At 34.6% G+C, this 19,905-nt stretch overlaps 1 protein-coding gene across 3 annotated transcripts in view; it reads right to left on the bottom strand.

Moving 5' to 3' along the window:
• Positions 1-19,905, bottom strand: part of LOC111052522 — an 87,383-nt gene that overhangs the window by 46,552 nt on the left and 20,926 nt on the right. For all 3 annotated transcript variants that reach the window (XR_005571066.1, XM_039425878.1, XM_039425879.1), the window contains 7 exons: positions 16,052-16,104; positions 14,359-14,536; positions 12,665-12,838; positions 12,462-12,552; positions 10,897-11,063; positions 8,159-8,298; positions 6,622-6,885 (listed from right to left, as the gene is read on the bottom strand). Coding sequence is in view for 2 of the 3 variants with exons in the window: in XM_039425878.1 (XP_039281812.1) it covers positions 6,622-6,885; positions 8,159-8,298; positions 10,897-11,063; positions 12,462-12,552; positions 12,665-12,838; positions 14,359-14,536; positions 16,052-16,104 (1,067 nt within the window). In the remaining variant the exon portion in view is untranslated. The remainder of the gene's footprint in view (positions 1-6,621; positions 6,886-8,158; positions 8,299-10,896; positions 11,064-12,461; positions 12,553-12,664; positions 12,839-14,358; positions 14,537-16,051; positions 16,105-19,905) is intronic.

Below are 19,905 nucleotides of genomic sequence, written 5' to 3'. Positions count from 1 at the left end.
CGTCTTGTATTATTATCATCTGACTCTTTAATCATTTTATGGTCATTGCGATGGTATTTTTTTAATCTCTTTCAAGACTTTCTGTGAAGTTTTGAGTCTATTGCGTTGTGTTTTTCTTGTCATTTCCTGTTAGTTCCACATCGTTCCGCATCCGCCCTTTTGGTTGTAGGATGCTTCACTCGTCGACAATATGCGACAATAGCGTCTTTCTCCATAAGTCACAGTCACCAAAATTTCTGAGTTTCCCGTACTTTTCACATTTTACCAATGGCTGGTTTTAAATCTTGTTACGTTAATCATATTTGACGTTTTGAGTCATAAATCCTTAATTTCTCTTCGTTATTTATTGAAATAGCTCAATATTTCAATTTGTGCACCGCGTCCTCGTGGACAACTTTTACTCAAAGTGTGTTTTCTCCGCATTGGCCGTTTCCTTCGGCAAAACTCAGATTTCCTCCTAAGCACGGCAGCTTAGGATAACTTCTACGAGGAATTCGTTCCCAGTTCAAGCTGTTCTGGATCGTCTTCTATTCTCTTGTCAGTCTTGGTCTTACCACGCTGTCATCTCTCGGGGGGCCTTCAACCTTAGAAGGTTCCATTGATAGTACTCTGCTGCTTCAACATCTCTACTGTGCACTCACAGTATTCGTCGTAGAAGGTCGTCTGGAGTTCAACTTCATCGGGTGTTCAATCCATTTGAACACATACTTGGTGGACATCCATGTTCACAAGTCTACAAGTCGAGGCTGGTCGCACTTTGTCCTCTCCTGGGCATTCCTACTTCTTCAATTCAACATGTCTCAAGCTGAGTAATTTTATATTTTATCCTCAATTTCATTTTGTATTTTTTTAGGCTACTTTGTCATAATCTCCCGTTTAATGTGTGTTATTACTGGATTCACAATTAATCGTTCAATATATTTGAAACATCGCATTTTGAAGCTTCACCTTTGCTTCATATTTTGAACAGCAATTTTCATTGCAAATTCAATTTTTACATAACCTTACCTTGAAGCCACAGCGCTTCAGTGAACTTTTCAGTTTTTCCTAATTATGTTTATTGTATTATAAGCATTCTAAGTATTGCTTTACTAGTTTTGATACAAGCCATTACAAATTTGGACTTGTCATTGCATCGCTCTTCAGCGTATATTTCTTTTGTGTAATCTGTTTTGTTTACATTTCCATTTACATAACCTACTTTGTTTTACAACGTTTTATTTGCTAGCCTATGTGTAACCTTGCTACAATCTTTTCCTATTGCAGTTATTACAATAATTAGCCCTTGCTATTATTATTATCTTTATTCAAGTCACATTTTTACTAGTTTTGAATCTACTGACTTAGTAATTTGATTAAGTTGCTACCGCAATATAGCGTTCAAATAATTGTGCTATTGTTCTGATGTGTGTAATAATTATGTATTGATGAGCTTTCTACCAATTTTAGACAGCACTAAATAATTTTCATTTTTACCAACATTTTTGTCAACTTATGTTTTCTACGATTGAGACGTTTCAAGTCTTTATCTCAATTTATTCAAGACTCAAATCGATCTAATCAATTCAAGCATTTTGTTAGCATCTTGCTGTTTTACATACCCTGTTTTACATATCATCCTATATTGTATTATTCTTTTTGTTGTACTAATTAACCTTTGTATTTACAGCTAATGTTCTCTGTAGATATTTTGTATACCTATTGAATTATCAAATTGTTTTGTCTTTACGAATTTGGTCTAGTACCTAAATTAAATTTTCATAAAGCAATTCACCCCTTTGAAAATTATATTTTCTTAATAATTCATGGTCAATTTGAGTAGTAGGCATTAAAATAACTTTGCAATTTATCCAATTTCATACAATTATTTTAAAGTCAATTTTGTATTTGAGATACATCAAATTCTCTTTTTTCTGCTTTTGTGCTTATGTGCCCATCTGAAATCTAGTTACAGCAACTGCTGTTTTTGTTCATATAAATTTTTTACTATTTTCTGTTATTTATTAAATTGAATATTGTTAACCAATCTTTTCATTTGGTGTCTTACCCTTTTTTCTTAGCTACTATCAGAGTTACCATTTTGCCTCCAAGCTGCAATCAGTCTTGCAAGCACAGTGGTTACTCATCTCGGATATGTGGAATTTCGTCCATGCAAGTAATAAGACTTATTTATTTCCTACTCATCATTTTTATTCATTCGGCTCATTGCCACACAAATAAGATACAGTCCACTAATTTCTCTTGGACAAATTCTTCACCCTTATTTTTAATTAATCACGCAAATAAGTCCAAATCAAGCTTAATTATGACCCTTGACGAGCTAGCTTTTTTATATTCACAGATTCGTAGCACTGAAGATCCTCTAAATATTTAAAACTCACGTGCGCAGATTTTTCCCAAATTCAAAGATGTGTCATTGATTCGCCTCGTGTGTCCTGTGCCTTATTTCTGGTGGGCTGCTGTCGTCCTCTCCAATAGGGAAATAAATTAATTAAATAACTCTTGTCATATAACGACTTCACTGAGTTATGATAGCTTACTATAATTGTAATTCAGAATTTAAACTTTGGTATAATATTTTAAAATAAGGGTTCAGTCTATGGATCTCAATTTTGGCTGGTGATTCTGGTGACCCCTGGCAAGCAAGTGAAAGATCTCGCTCTCGCGTTTTCTTACGATACTTCCTTTTTCTGAATTTGCATAGTAATTTGCATAGTTGGGTAATTTGCATAGTATATTTGCATATTTTAACAAATCCCCAATGACGTAATTTGGCTCTATCAAATAGTTCGCAATACAAAGGCATAATACTCAATCATACATAAACATTTTCACACTTAAATCTGATCCCATGATAGTTACGATTATACATAAATTTTACAATAATTATCTATATTTATAATTTTAAAAAAGACCACGTGGTGACTTTTTGAAATATATATTTTTAGCGCCTACTAAATACTGGATTCTGATTGGTACATCACCAGTTTTTGTACAAAACTTGCTATTGTATAACTGCGCTTAATAAAACTAGATCCCATTTCCTTTTCATTATATTTTTATAAGTTTATCTGCTCGTATATACACAATAGATATTTTTATATGTTTTCAAACGTTTATGTCCCTTATTTAGCATGCTAGAATTTACAAAACCCCTTTGTCCTCGCTTTATTGAGTACTGTATACTTGCAATTATTTTGCTGGAAAGTATCTGACTGAATTTCAGATGTACAGCTTGACCGCTGTTGATGTTGCCGACAAGCTTTATTACCAAAGAACCTAGCCTCAATACTTTATTATTATTTTTATTAAATAATTAAAAAATGACTTCCCTTTTCGTATTCTTGCAAATAATCATAGCCTTTAGAGTCGTTATTATCTTATCTCTATTATTCGGCTGATAATATAACTGAATGATAAAAGTTTCTGGTTTCTTTCCATGAGACTTAATAATTCATTTCAACAAATGAATTTGATGTGTTCCAAAATGCACCATTATACATTTCATTTCCACCGTACTTATTTTATTTTCATGGCATGACCTCATGGGCCAACATTCACTCCCGTACAGTAACATTGGCTCAATTATTGATCTGTATACCTGGTTCTTTATCCGCTTACTGATCTCTTTTTTACCAAATATCTTACTGATCTCTTTTTTACTAAATACAGTCTTTGACGGAATAATAAGCCAGTGAACCTTTCCTTACCCTGTTCAGCACCTCAACATCTATTTTTCCATCCTCAGAGAACCACGCACCCAAATACTCATATTTCGAAACCTGGTCAAGCACCTCTCCGTCAACCCTAATTTCCACATTCTCTCCTCCTACCTTAGAGACCACCATCACTTTGCTCTTCCTTACATTGAGAACCATTCCTTCTTCTTTTAGTTCTTCTGACTATTCCGTCACAGCATGCTGGAGTTTTTCTGAAGACTCAGAGATCAGGACAATATCGTCAGCATATAGGAGGGCTCTTGTACCAATTGGCCTCATATTCCAATATCCTACTACCATGTTCTGTGTCCTCCTCTTGCATATCTATTCATCACTAAGATGAATAGAAGAGGACTGAGGCTGTCTCCCTGTTTCACACCCTTCTCCATTTGAAATGCTCTTGATACATCTCCTCCAATTCGTACTTTGGCTGACATCCCTTCATTTACACTTCTGATGGCTTTCACAAGTTTGAAAGGCACTCTTCTATTACTCAACACCTTCCATATCCACTTCCTTGGAATTGTGTTGAATGCAGCCCTTAGATCGAGAAAACCCAAGTTAACATTCTCCCCTCTCTCAATGAATTTCGATCATATATTTCGGAGAGAGGAAATATGCTCCTGGGTCTGCCTACCTGGTCTGAACGCCGCTTGATCCTCTTCCACCACCCTACGTAAGCGTTTCTTCAGATCGAATGACTGTGTAAAGCTTCATACTCAGCTGGGACAAACATACAGCTCTATAGTTTTCACAGTCTGAAGTGTAGCCTTCTTTGTGGAGAGGAATGATAATGATAATGTTTTACTTCAATTGTGAAGGAACTCTTTATTGCTGCCATATTAAATTCAACAAAATCAGCAGTTTCCCTGTCAGTATATCCCCTCCCCATTTCATCAATTCCGGAGCAATCCCATCGCCCCCTGCTGCCTTACCGACCTTCATTTTCTTCAAAGATTCTTCAACCTCATCTCTGGTAATATCTGATGTAATCCCCTCGATTTCGTCCATCATTCATTTCATCTTCATTCTGATCATTTTCTTCATCCATATGCTCATTATTCTCCCGGAATCTGACTTCATAGAATCTTCTCCACCTCTCAAATACTTCATCCATCTGTGACACTAATCTTCCCTCTTCATTCACGATTGTTCTTACCTTCTTTCCAAATTTTCCTCTCAGGTGTTTTACTGTTTTCCAGAACGCTCGGCCATTATCCTGTAGATCTCTACCAAATTCTTCCTATGCCTGTATCTTTGCCAATTTAACACTTCTTTTAGCATCATTCCGTTTCTCCACATACGTTCTGAAATCTTCCTGCCTCTTAGAGATAATATATTTCTTATATGCTTTTTTCTTCTCTTCAACCTTTCTCTTCACTTCTTCTGACCACCACCTTGTCCTCTTTTTAAACTTCCAACTTTCCTCTCACCACATACCTCCTTGGCAGCTCCAGTCACGGCTTCTTTCAAGTCACTCCAGAATTTATTCACATTGGTGTATCTTTCTTCCTGGTTTTGCCAGTTCTCTATACGGGCTGAGAACTCTGTCTGGTACCTTTCTCTATTCTCCCTGGATCTTAATTCTTCGTGCTTGATACTTAAGTATGCCTTCTGCCTGCCGTCTTTTCTCTCTACAAAGCCTGTGTCTGCCACTAGAAGCCTATGATCAGTATCCAGCTCAGCTCCTCTGATCACCTTGACATCCCTCACAGCATACCTAAGATTTCCTTGAGACAATATATAATCAATCATACTTTCTGCTTCTCGACCTTCTCCTACAAATGTGATTTTATGAATTTTTTGTTTGTGTATGAACCAAGTATTTCCAATGAGAAGATTATGTTGTGATGAATACTCAATCAGACGCTGTCCATTATCATTTTTTACTGTATCACAGCCATATTTTCCCATACTCCCATGTCCATCTTGTTCATCCTTTCCAATTCTTCCATTGCAATCTCCCATCTATGAGTTTCCTTGATTCTTCAGCTTCAAATGTTTCTCTTTCCAGCTGCAACCAAAATTCATCTTTATCTGCCACACTTGCATCCTCAGTAGGTCCATAAACTAGAATGATGCTGATATTTTCTTCCAGGTCTGGATCCACTCTAATTATTCTAGGACTTATTGCTTTCCAGCTTCTGACTCATGTGTTGGTATCTCCATCAACCACAATCGCCACTCCACCACATGCCCTTCTTCCTTCTGCCATTCCTGAGTATCTCTTGACATAACCATTATCCAAATCACTCTCTCCCACTCCCCTTCTTCTTGTCTCACAAATCCCCAAGACCTTCATCTTATATCTCTTCATTTCTTCCACCATCTCCACCTTCTTTCCTGTAAGCCTAAACAATAAATTTTCCATTTTTTGACCTAATTTGACTTATGATGCATGAATTTGGACCGCCTTGACGAGACGAGAAGAATGAAGTGTAGTACGATGAGCACTGTATCAAAAGTTATGTGTTTGAAATTTTGATCCTTGAGGTGTCCTTAATCGCGCCTCTCCACTAGGAAATACTGAAATGAAGTGCATCTAACGAGTGATTCTCATAGAGCATCTCATTTCATTTAGAATCTTTTAATCTGAAAGAAAGGGGAGCGCAAATTTTTCTGTCCGATTACGAGATTTGGCAGAAATAGCTGAAAACTGGAAAATGAGCCGAAAATACGAGGTTTTTGGGCCACCCTGTATCTAGCACAAGGGAATTTTGCATGAAGAAATTGGTTCTGGACTTCTCTTATGTACCCAGATAATATATTAAAAAATCAGAACTACCATATAAATTGCATGCACCAATGTATATAGTGACTGGACTACAGTGGAGGGTGAGCTGAACAATGAGCTAAATGACGAACTGGAGGTAGCACTGGCTAAGTGTATGTTGTTACTCACTTGTAGAATCCCTCAATAGTGAGCGTGGCCGAGTAGTCAGCAATGAGGTAGCAGAAGAGGAATGTACCAATGAACTGGAATACGATGACAATGAGCACTTCGGCCAAGTTGTAGGGCACGACGTCACCGAAAGCCGTCTGCGTCATCACCAGCAGCCCGAAGTAGATGGAGACGGCAAACGGAAAGTTGTGACGCACCTTCTGAGGCGTAGTCTGTTCGTCCCTGCGTGTCAGGAACGCGAACCAGCTGTTCTCCAAGCAGTCACTAGACACATCCACATACAACGTCATTTGCAAAACTCAACATTAAACTGATAAGTAACTCGTACGTAATATGAAAGTAACTTTTTTTATTTCGGATAATGCCCACATTATCATTTTGTGTAATGAGAAGTGCGAGGGTGAATTATGAGATGATCAAACGTCCATGCCAATTGGATGGGATTCGAGCCCGCGACCAGGTAGCACTAGCAGAGTGAAAGGTGCAGCGCCTTAGTCAACTCGGCTATTGACTAATTAACTAATTATGAAAGTTACCAATTGTAGGTAGATCATTGCCTAGGAAGTTAGTCTATCTAATTTATAACATAACATGAAACTTATCATTGAATTAAGAATGAATTTTAATTTTAAATTTATTGAATTCCTGCTTTCAAATGAATTTTTGATTTGCTGAGAAAAAAATTCTGATTTGAGGAAAGAGCTAAGAGGAAATAACATTTCTGATTTGTTGATGAGAAATAGAATACCACTAATTCTTATGGGAGTGTTTACACTTTAGCAGACTGCAAATGCGTGAACACTCCAATAAGAATCAATAGTATCCTACTTTTGCCCAGCAGAGCAGAAATTCTTTTGGAAGCAGGGCTTAACTACACGACAATCTCCTGTAAGCATATCCTATGTCTAAAAATAAGAAAATGTTCACTTGAACATAGACCAAAGTTCAAAGATTTAACCTAGAACTCAGGATACACTAAGGCGAAACAAAAAGTTTTATGTTGGTTACGAAAATGTGATTTATATCTTTCATGGTTATACATTTTCATGGCTTTTATCTGTAAAATTAATTAAAATTTGTTGAAGACCTGCAAATGTAAAACTCTAAGTAGATGATTACGTAATCTGTTCGGGCTACATTGTGTTTTTCACAATGCACATTATACGTGTGTGCAAATATTGTGCAAATATTATACTAATGTGCAAATATTGCACATTAGACGTCCATCGTAGCAATTACTGAAGTTCAACAATTTTTCCAATTACAAATAGGAAATTCTATTTCCTCCAGGAGAAAACATTTACAAAAAGGCATAACTTGGAAATTAACTGATCACTTCTTCCAGTAATTGTGACCAGTGCACAAAAACAAGAAGAACCAATCAAACTTATCAGAAACATAAAGGTATTTGGCGTAGCTAACACAATTTTTCTCTAAAATACAAATATATCCTTAATCTGCACATATAGGACAAAAGTCCTTCAATACAAGGACATGCAATATAGTACAGCATATTATATAGAATAGATCAACTTACGGCATGAAACAGGCAACAGTGTAGAATATGCTGCCAAACCAATAGGCGACAACTGTGAAATAGAATATGTACTTGACAATGCGCAGTATCAGTAGGTCCACCTCGAATCCATGCTCCAGCTTTGAGAAGAATTTATGCACCTGAAAAACACAAAATCTATTGATATTCTAGTCAACTGATTGCAATCCTCTTAAGCTGGATTCTCAAATATCAGTATCATTGAAAGTGACCTTTAGACTAAGGACTATGCTCCGTTTTCATGACTTTGTCAATAGATGTATAATTGTGAACGACAATAAAAACATATGATTTTGACCGGCACAGAGGGAATATAATTCCCATGAGTTATAATAGGACTGTTCACATTCAGCCCGGCCGAGCAAGAATGAATGATCCCATCAGAACTTATGCGAATAATATTCTCACTGTACTGGGCACGTTCACTGTCACTGATATCTGCGAAACCAGCTTGCAACTACTGACTGGTCTATAGTGGAATTCATTTTTAAGTATCAGCATTGGTTCAATGGGAAGAATTCAATGCTATTTATATGAAGTTTTGACAGTTCAAAGTGAATCTTACAATAGATACATAAAAATCTGGTGTGGTACACTCACACAACTTTCCTTGCTTATTGAACTGTAAGCCTCATTCTTAAACGAGAATAATTTAGGGGCATAATGACGATTGGCGGCAAAATAATTTGAAACTACGATCAGACTACTGTATATATGTACTAGCCGTCAGGCTCGCTTCGCTCGCCATGTCCGTCTGGCCAGGAGGCTCCGCCCCCTGGACCCCTGACTGGATCGTCCAAGAATGAGATCAGCAGGCTCGCTTCGCTCGCCTGCATTTTCCATTTGAGCATTTTTATCATTATGTTAGGACAAACCAGGTGGGGGTCCAGACTAAACGTCTGGCTAGACGGATGTGGCGAGCGAAGCGAGCCTGACGGCTGGTAATATGATATTCCCAGGATTGAAGTAGCAGTGCCCAATCAATTTTTCCGCGATAAATGCATTCAAATCTTCAACTTGGTGCCAACCTAACAAAGTCAACTCAACTTAATGCCAAGCTGACAAAATTATTAATTTAGTTGCCAGTTAACAACTGTTTCGAAGAGGTACTCTATCCAGATTATAGTTCTATAGTAACATATGATATGAAAATTTCAATTATAATTAAGAGATTGGGAGAAAAAGAATATACATGCTAAAATACGAACTTTAAACCCTTAAAAACAACCCTTAGAGTTAAAATATTACCAAAAGATTTCTTAGTGCGCCTCTAAAGGGCCAACTGAACATACCTACCAAATTTGAACGTTTTTGGTCCGGTAGATTTTTAGTTATGCGAGTGAGTGAGTGAGTGAGTGAGTGAGTGAGTGAGTGAGTGAGTCAGTCAGTGAGTGAGTGCCATTTCGCTTTTATATATATAGATATATAATATTATTGATTTCAGAGTACTTTTTCCTTTGTGTAAATTGTGAAATATTCGATGATTTTTTAAAAGTCGTCAAAACAGCTGTTCTACAGATGAAATATCTCGACTATGTGTTATTTTTATAAACTGCTCTACCTACCTACCTCATACACGAGAAGGAGGTTACAAAGTCCATTTCTCAAGGATGGGGTGGATCCCCATTAGTTTCCCAAAAAAAGACTCATGACAGTTGATAGAGCTGATAAATAACTATACAGGGTATGAATTTGAAAAAAAATCGGTCAAGTCATTTTCGATAAAACTGTGAAAAACATAGTTTTTTAGTTATTATCCGCCATTTTTCTCAAGAATATTACGGAGCTCCTGAAATTCTCCCAGAAATGAGACTCATGTCAGTTGTTAGGGCTTATGAATATAAATCCATGGTATAAATTTGAAGAAAATCGTTAGAGCCGTTTTCGAGAAAAACGTGAAAAACATGGTTTTTGTAGTAATTATCCGTCATTTTTTCCGCCATCTTGAATTGAATTTCTTATTGTCTAATCCTCATGGCATAAAAACCTTAAGTTTAAAATTTCAAGTCATTCGGTTAATTAGGAATGGAGTTATGGTGTTCACAGACATACACACACACAGACTAACACCCAAAAATCATGTTTTTGGACTCAGAGGACCTTGAAACATATAGAAAACATGAAATTAGGGTACCTTAATTTTTTTTGGAAAGCAATACTTTCCTTACCTATGGTAATAGGACAAGGAAAGTAAAAATAGACAAAAATGTACAGTTAATTGATCTGCTTAGTGTAAAATAAACTATTAAATAATAAAGGACAAATTGAATCTAAACAGAGATACGAATGATGAAACTAAATTGAACGTAGCGGGTCCGACAGAAAAGCTTTGTGTAACTTTACGTCAATTCAAGTGAGTGTGTGCACATCGACCTAGACTGCTCATACCACAGACGGTATTTATTTAGAGAAAACTGAGACGGGCAGTATTTTGTTGATTGTCGTCTGATGCCTGTGGATAATTTTCACAAAATATTCATTCCTTTTATAAAAATCTGATTTTGGATTGACGGAATTTCTAACTATTAAGATTATTCTCAACAGAATGATGAATACAGATTTTATATAGCTTGAATTTAAATACATTATTATTTTCATGTTTACCTTTTCAAGCAATTCCAATTTACCCAAGCAGATAAGCCGATTTTGAACAATGCTTTTTTTTCAAAGGTACAGCTTGTGGAAAATGAATAAATTTCTTTATATTCAGGTTGACTTACTTTTATCATGCCGATCAGATAGTTGAGAAGGAATAGAGGTCTCAGGCGAGCATTTTCTTCCTCCATTAGATTGGACAACAGTGAATACAACGGCAGAGCTCCAAACACATCCACTATGAAATAGATTCCCTTCACCTTCAACTTCAAGATTTCTTTGCTTTTGCTCACTGAAAATTAAGACAAATCAAATTTATTAGACGTTTCAATACAAATTGATAGATTGCAATAATATACTTGAATATAACATTAAGAAATTAATGATGCTCTTAAGGCCATTCTACACCGTCGTAACGTAGCTTCAAATACGTCTTCTAAAAGACGTAGCCAACGTATCTGCTAATGCTAATCACTCTGTCAATATTTCAAACTGGCTACGCTACGCCGGTAGATCAGGAGATGCGTCAACTACGTCTTTCAAAAGACGTATTACAAGCTGCGATAAGACGTTGTGAAATGGTCTTTAAGCATAATAAAAATTTCAAATGAAGATTACTACAAAATGGTTGCAAAATGTAAAAATACGTTATATTCATATTGTGGCTTACATTCAATTGATTTCATTGATTCATTACTAACAAAGTAGTAGCATATTGTGTGAAAAATTGTCTCTTCAAACTGTTAGCATTGGTTAAATATGGACTGCTGAAAGTTTGAAGTGAATATCACTACAGGAAAGTTTAGTTGTGATACTGCGGATACTGGGGTTATATCGATTAAGAAAATAATTTTAAATATTTTTTAAATTCTGAACGATAAATTCACTGTATAGAGGTTCACTTACTGTCAGTTTACTTCACAAATACATCAATGTTTCCAATTCAACAAATGCTGAAAGTTTGAAATGGGTCTCACAATACACCTTTCGGGAGTGCCTCAGAAATGCGTGTCTCAATTTCAATTCAATTCAAAAAATAATTTATTCCGCACAACATAATATTATTACAAAACATTGTACCATCTAACAATACAAAAAAATACTAATGAAAATTATATGTTTTGCTTCAGATGACAAAAACATATAGCGAAATAAATATGAGCACACTTAGGCATAAGCCCTATTGAAGTGCACTTCTCTAAAAATAAAATAAATTTAAAGACTAGAGTAGTAGGACCGCTACGCTCTACACATGAAATAAACTTTATTTATGTGAAAATTAATAATTATAAATTTACCAGTGTTACGGTCTTCATAATCTATTATAACAATTGTAATGTTATTGAATGAATTTCCATTGTGTTCAAATTCATCATTCAAATTTGTCTGATGTATGAGCATAATCTAAAAAGTCTGTTCAATTAGGTTTTAAAGGTAAAAGGAATGGTTAGGGAGGTTGGGTTTTGGGCTTTTAAATAGCAATATGCTAATATTATTTGAAATATGTTGATAATTCAAGATAATAAACACAAATAGCAGAAAGTTGAAATACTCATACTTTTGAGATATTGCACTAACTAATGACACCCCACCTTTTCTTTCTGTTTCAAGACGTTCATCTCATAGCAGTTTGTATTTAATAAGTGAAAAGTTGAAACAATAGACAGTAAAAGTTCAATAATTTACAAACCTCTTCCGCCAGGCATTTCTTGTGCTGTTATACAGACGAATATCACATCCATAAGGTAGGCCAGATTGATAATTGTGAATACTATTTTTATCTGGAATAAAGTAGAAAGAAGAATCATATCACATAAATTGTATGAATTAATGAAATATCAAAATCTAAAGAATGAGAACAAGTTTTCAGGATTTTGGAAGCATTAAACCTACCTGATCGGGTATCATTCGATAGAAGAATGCAAAGTACGGTATGAGCAGAGAGGCTAGAAGTGCAATGATTAGAATCACATATCCCCACACTCTTAGAAATGAAGAGTTTGGTTCTAGCACCCATGGAAACTCGGTTCGAATACAGGCATCATCTGTAGTTATTTCTTCAGTTTCCTGAACAAAAAATTAAATGTGAATTATTTATTTGCAAGAGCATGATCCGTTATTATATATAAAAAATCTGGTGTGGCGCACTCACACAACTTTCCTTGCAGTTATGAAAATTGATCACCTAACGCTAGTGTGCCCGCGCATCTCAAGTCTACTATTCCAAGATCTGAGCCAGCTGGTGACAGGACAATAACGCTAGAAACACACGAGGTCTGCTATCTCTTCATAGTGGATGATTTAATAGCATCAACAGTTGCCAACAGTTTGCAATTGAATAATCAGATTTTTTTCGAATTTCAAGCTTATTTTCAATTTTAGGTGAAAATGTTACTGAACATTAATTGTAGAGATTGTCATGCTAAATCTTTTCCACTTGAAATTTTTTGTTCAAATTGTATCTGAAGCCTGATAATTGGGAATCTAAAATCAAACTTTGCATAGATGGGGCGGAGCTCCTGAAATTTTTACAGATATGGGACTTGTGGCAGTTGATAGAGCTTATCAATAACTATTCTAGGTATAAATTTGATCAAAATCGTTGGAGCCATTTTCGATAAAATCGCGAAAAACCCTGTTTTTGACAACATTTTCGCCATTTTAGCCGCCATCTTGAATCGCATTTGTTCGAAATTGTTCGTGTCGGATACTTATAGTGTAAGGACCTTAAGTTCCAAATTTCAAGTCATTCCGTTAATTAGGAGATGAGATATCGTGTACACAGACGCACATACACACACACACACACACCACACACACACACAGACCAATACCCAAAAACCACTTTTTTGGACTCAGGGGACCTTGAAACGTATCGAAAAGATCCACTTCAAACTATTAAAATTGGCTGAATGTGAAAAATGTATGTTATCTATATAAAATACTGACAGTTTGTGGTGAATCTCACAATACTAATTTGATAATCGATGAATCAATCATTTATTTATCAATACAATTATTACAATGAGTTATAATAATAAATAGCATAAGCTAAACGAGAAAAATTTAGCTTAGCTTGTACTAAATAAAGATTCAAACATTATCATGCCTGACTAAGTATTCGAAAATGCTTGTTTGAGGAATATCATCGACATCATCTCAAATTTTCAGCCATATTGGAATGTTACCGTAGTTGATAATTCATCAAAATAATGTTCTAAGTGGAATTTGAAGATACTCTATAATATTTCATTGGCAAAATTTGATTGACTTTATTTAATGAGAAGGATATTTCAGATATAGTGAGAATCACTTGAAATTTATTCATTTCATTGACAATGACAAATTGTTAGCATTGGTTGAATGAAATAGGTAGGGATGGAACAGAAAATATCATTAGCTCGGTTCATAGGTTATAGAGTTATACCCAATTTATTCTAGAAGATGCAACAAGTAGGTTACAAACTATAACAAATGCTGTCAGATAAAGTGAATTTTACTATAGAATACATTTCATTAGCGACACAAACTATAATATTATTTCAACTATTATAATTTGGAATCAGTTATAATTTGAATTAACTTACCACAGCCGGTATATAGTTCATATGCACAAGATCCCTGCAAATCAAAGCCAAATCTTCAGACTGGTAACGTTTTTTCACTTTAATTTCTTCGTCGGAGAACCAAATGGCTCCGTTCGATATCGTGATGGCGGTCATGAAATTGTTCAGGTTATCCTTCAGTGCTTTCAGCCCTGATTCTCTACAAAAAGACAAATCGGTTGAATGAAAGAATGAATAGAACGGTCTCAAAAATTGTACAGACGTATTCTGTAATGACCAACATTAAAAATCTATATTAAAATTCACTTAAAACTCTCAGCATTGAATCAATAAAATTTATGAGGATTGCTGGCAGTATTAGTTGAATCACACTATATGTAAACACAACTTGATATTACTGGTGATATTGTTGATTTGTTTTTTTTAGAGATGATGGAAAATAGGTGTAATAATGATGATTTATTAATCGTGTTGCTGCTTTTAGTGGAGGGGTTATGAAGATTGTTTCACCTCGCCATATAACAAGTATTGCTCAAGTTTGAGGAACGTGGTGAACCAAACCGTAATAGGCAAAGTAATAAGATTCCATTCAAACTTCAGCATTCCTTATGAATAGCATAATACTTGCCTTTCAACCAATGCTCACAGTTCGATGTGGATCTTTGCCACATAAATCAAATGTACAGTATAACATAAACTTTATAAGCAAACCATAATAAAGACTGTAGTAACAATTTCGTTTTGTACAATATATAGGATAGTAATTAGAAATACCCTTACATAGGCTATTGCCTGTGAGTGAGGGTGAATCTGGATTAAAATTATTCAGATGGAACTTGTACGGTATGAGAAAGTAACAGTAATGATAATAAAGAAATAAAGAGATTTGAAATTTTAGTACATGTTCTTGAACAATAGAATTTCTAGTTTGTAACCTACTTGTTGCATCTTCTAGAATAAATTGGGTATAACTATATAACCTATGAACCGAGCTAATGATATTTTCGGTTCCATCCCTACCTATTTAACCAAAGATTCACAATCTTTTTATACACTACCAGAGATGCTGCATCAAATTCTCTGAGTTTGTTGGGAATATTCCTGAAAAGCATATGAACTATGTAGTAAATGTTTGTGGATGAATAATATGTTTTGTTAATTCTAGATGTTATTATTCCTGAAATCGTTGCTGCTCGGGTGGGATATGTGTGGGTGTTTCTAATGAGAATATCAGTATGGTCCTTTACATATAAATTAGTGCATTTTTACAAATAATTGCCTGATATCCAAAACATTGAAATCTTTATACAGGTCATGTGAGTTGGATCAACTGTCTCTCTTCAGTGCTACTCTCAAAACAGCTTTCTGTGCTACTTTTGAAGGTTCCAAATTAGTTTTATATAGCATCCACCCCATGAGATTATACCACTCTGTATTAGTGACTGAACGTATGCAAAATATATATGTTCATGAGTTCCTTCTGATTTAATAGCTTTACGAACTCTGTTTCTGATTTATGTACATAGGCTAAACACTTTAAACTTTCACTTCAACTTGGAAATAGATTTCGAATCTTTTAAAATGAAGTCAGAATTTTATCTTGAGAAAGCAAATAATAGAAAAGGTAGTTCTAAAATGGAAGTTATATTACAATTCTATCACATAATTTGACATGATATTCAATAAATTTTTGAGACATTCACAATAAATTTACCTTTCAGATCTTTTGTTCCTTGCCATGCATGCATAGATTCTCTGCATATTTTTCTGTGGAAGAGTAAAATTATGGTGAATTATGTTCGAAATCTATAATGAAGTACTAGTAACGGGAAAAAGTAAGATTTTTCATTTTTACATACCACAAGCACTACAAAAGTTTTAGATTTAGATGATTTCCAAGTGCGGGAAAAGCAAAAACAGGGTGGCCACCCATTTTAAAATAAAAAAATCATGAGTAATTCCCGGTTTTCCAGAGTAAAATTTCAAATTTTCAACGTAGAGTATCCGTGGTATTTGAGGAACAAGATACACTCTTAAAGAGTTTATTAGGAAAATCTTCAGTTTGATCTTCCATGACGAATTGCGAATAGCATATATTTAAATTTCCAAATATATTGATAATTTTTGACATGACAAGAATATCGATGTTTTTAGATATATTTTTAGGTTAGGTAGTTAAAAACCATTGCCAATTATTATTTGAGCTATCTTTTTTTGCTGAGGATGTGCTCTATTACACAGGCTTGTTTATGTGTTATAATACGGATGATGATGATGATAGATGAGTGGACCTACAGCCTACGATTGTTTCCGAACCACTTTCGATTTTTGAATATGTTCTTCCATAGTGGTATTCTGTGAATTGTGATTCAACTGAATCAATTTTTCAAATTTCAATTTCAAATTCTTTATTTGCCATAATACAATACAATTTTTCAAAACAAAAATATCATTAGAAACTTAATTTGAACATAAACATGAAATAAATAATAATTCTTCTCAAAATTTGCTTATAGGCGTTGCCAGCAAAACCAAAAGGTTTGTGTGCTGCAACGAGAATCAATCTTAGAAATCTTAACTTACAAAATTAATAAAACACTTAATCGATAAATCAATACTGAAAAAAAAGAATAAATAAATAAAAGAAAAATAAATAATAAACAAAAGGAGTGCTTCAGGAAAAAACACCTAAATTTAAACTAAAATCTATATGGAGGTGACAAAAGATAAGGAGATCAATTATGAAAGAAGTGAGATACATTAACAGATTTTATCCATTCAACTATATTTCTAATGGATGACTTATCAATATGTTTTACTAGAAAGTGTTGAGGTACCAAGTTAATAAGTTTATTGCTGATGTGAGTGAATTGTCTTCGGCAAACAGTTCTATTTATAATATAGTTCGGTTGTGCTCGGAAGTTGTATGACATTATGTATGGTTTAAATCTATTTTTTACATTTATTCAGGTACAGTATTAAATTTTTTATATAGAGCTGCTTTACGGTTAGCACGGGGAACTCAACAAACAAAAGATTTGTTGGGTAGCGTCTGGAGCGGCCAAGAGCGGCTTTTATTACATGTCTTTGCAATACGAGTATCTTGTTCATGTGCGCATCCAAGGCACCACCCCACACCCTGATTCCATACTGGAAAATTGATTGAGCATATGCCGAGTACACCAATTTCACTATATTCGTATCCCCGAGACTGTTCAATTTATGAAACTTATACAGAGTGATTCTTAATTATGGTAAAATAATTTAAAAGTGGAGGTAAAAAAAAGAAAAAAGCTCTTATAAACATATATCCATAAACGCTCCATTAGCGAGCTATACAGGGTGAAAGATTTCGCCCGGAATTCAGTTCCTTTGGAGAAATACACCGATGCTGAATTGTTTGGGGACTAGTTTTTGAAAAAATTATAGTGGATTCATATGGAAAAATATCTGAAAAATTGAATAAAACTAGTCTGGAAGCTGTAGTGTGAGTTTTCGAGAAAAAAGTTGAAATATGCAAAAAATCGAAGTAGAAAAACTCAGACTTCTACGTTTGATGCCCAATAACTTTCTTTAATGACCAGTAAACGAATAATTTTCGTAATAAAAATTGTAGATAATTTAATTCTGAAAAGAATCATGTAAGCTGTGTAAACTAAATTTAAATAAAAGTTGAATAAAATGTATTCTTATGTAGTACATTACACCACAAAAATTTGCTGTTTTATGAGGAGAGAACTAATAACTCATAGGTTGTAGCTGATTGCAAATAAAATAATAGGTTTTTAATTAAAAGTTTTATTTTTATATGAAAGTAACATATCTAAATGACATTAAACTTAGCTGTGTAAACTAAACATGTAAGCTGTGTAAACTAAATTTAAATAAAAGTTGAATAAAATGTATTCTTATGTAGTACATTACACCACAAAAATTTGCTGTTTTATGAGGAGAGAACTAATAACTCATAGGTTGTAGCTGATTGCAAATAAAATAATAGGTTTTTAATTAAAAGTTTTATTTTTATATGAAAGTAACATATCTAAATGACATTAAACTTATACCAAAAGACTAAAGACAATGTTCAAAGTGACCTCCGTTGTTCTTAATGCATATGTTCAGACGTCTTCTCATCGATTGTCGGACCCGTTAAAATATTTCAGGAGTCTGCTTTATAATTTCTATTCCGATCAAAATCCTTAATCGGAGTTCATCAATGGTATCAATCGGAGTATTGTATACTAAGGTTTTCAAGTGTCCCCTAAGATAAAAATCCAAAGGATTTGAGTGTGGTGACCTAGCTGGCCATGGTACTGGCCCACCTCGGCCTACCATTGATTTGGAAAGCTGTGATTCAAGAGTTCGTGTTCACGAACAGCAACACCGAAGTGTGCTGGAGCTCCATCATGCATGAACCAAATGTTTTGGGGCAACTTAAGAGGTACATCTTCAAGTAAGATAAATAGCTCCTCTCTCAAAAAGTAAAGTAGATTATGCCATTAAGCCTGGGAGGAAGCTCGAACAGAAGTAGATGATCTCCTATGATTCCTGCCCAAATGTTTACTGAAAACTGATGTTGTGGACGATCAGGATTGATGACATAAGGATTCTCATCTGCCCAAATATGTTGGTTGTGGACGTTAACGATAGCTGTTCTTGTAAAGTGCCTCGTCGGTGAATAAAACGGTTGTTAAAAAGTTTGTGTTGACAAGTTTTTCTAAAAACCATTGGCAAATACCAGCATGGGGAATACAGTCTCGTGGCAATAGAGTATGAACTTTCTGGAGGTGGTATGGATGTAATTGTTGCTCTTTTAGTATCCTCCAAATAATAGATTGATTGACATTAGACTGCACTGACAATTCTCTAGTGCTCTTCTCTGGATGCTCATAAATTTCATTAAGAACTTGTTCTTCTAACTCAATAGTCCTAGTAGATCGGGGTCTGCCTGCATAAATGTGCTCTTTGGACAACAAAGAACCTGTTTCAGACAGACGTTGATAAATAGTGGCCAAAAATCTTGAACTTGGACATAATAGGTTAGGAAAGTTCTCTTGAAACAAACGTCTTGCTTCAGTACTACAGTATTACAGTGTCCCATCCCATACATTAAATGCATGTCAGCTAATTCGGAGTAGGAATAATGTCTGAAATTACCTGCCATTTTTCAAAAAGTTAACACTTAACACAAAAACAAAGTGAAATGGTTACAAAAAACTGGTTAATAGATTAAACAAAATACACAGCGCGGTTACAGTAGGCATAACTTACAGTTTGTTGTTTTGTTCAACAGTGAGCTAAAATATTTCTAAAAATAATTTTCAGCTGATAGTTTCTTTTGAATATTATCTTATTAAAAACAAAATAAATCAGCTGTTTTGGAACAGCTGTTATTTAAATCCATGTTTTATTTGCAATCAGCTACAGCCTATGAGTTATTAGTTCTCTCCTCATAAAACAGCAAATTTTTGTGGTTTAATGTACTACATAAGAATACATTTTATTCAACTTTTATTTAAATTTAGTCTACACAGCTTACATGATTCTTTTCAGAATTAAATTCTCTAC

This window comes from Nilaparvata lugens, chromosome 4 (genome assembly GCF_014356525.2).
Source record: "Nilaparvata lugens isolate BPH chromosome 4, ASM1435652v1, whole genome shotgun sequence".
Classification (NCBI taxonomy): domain Eukaryota; kingdom Metazoa; phylum Arthropoda; class Insecta; order Hemiptera; family Delphacidae; genus Nilaparvata; species Nilaparvata lugens.
The sequence above is the reverse complement of the archived record's forward strand: the minus strand, read 5'-3'. Positions and strand labels throughout refer to the sequence as shown.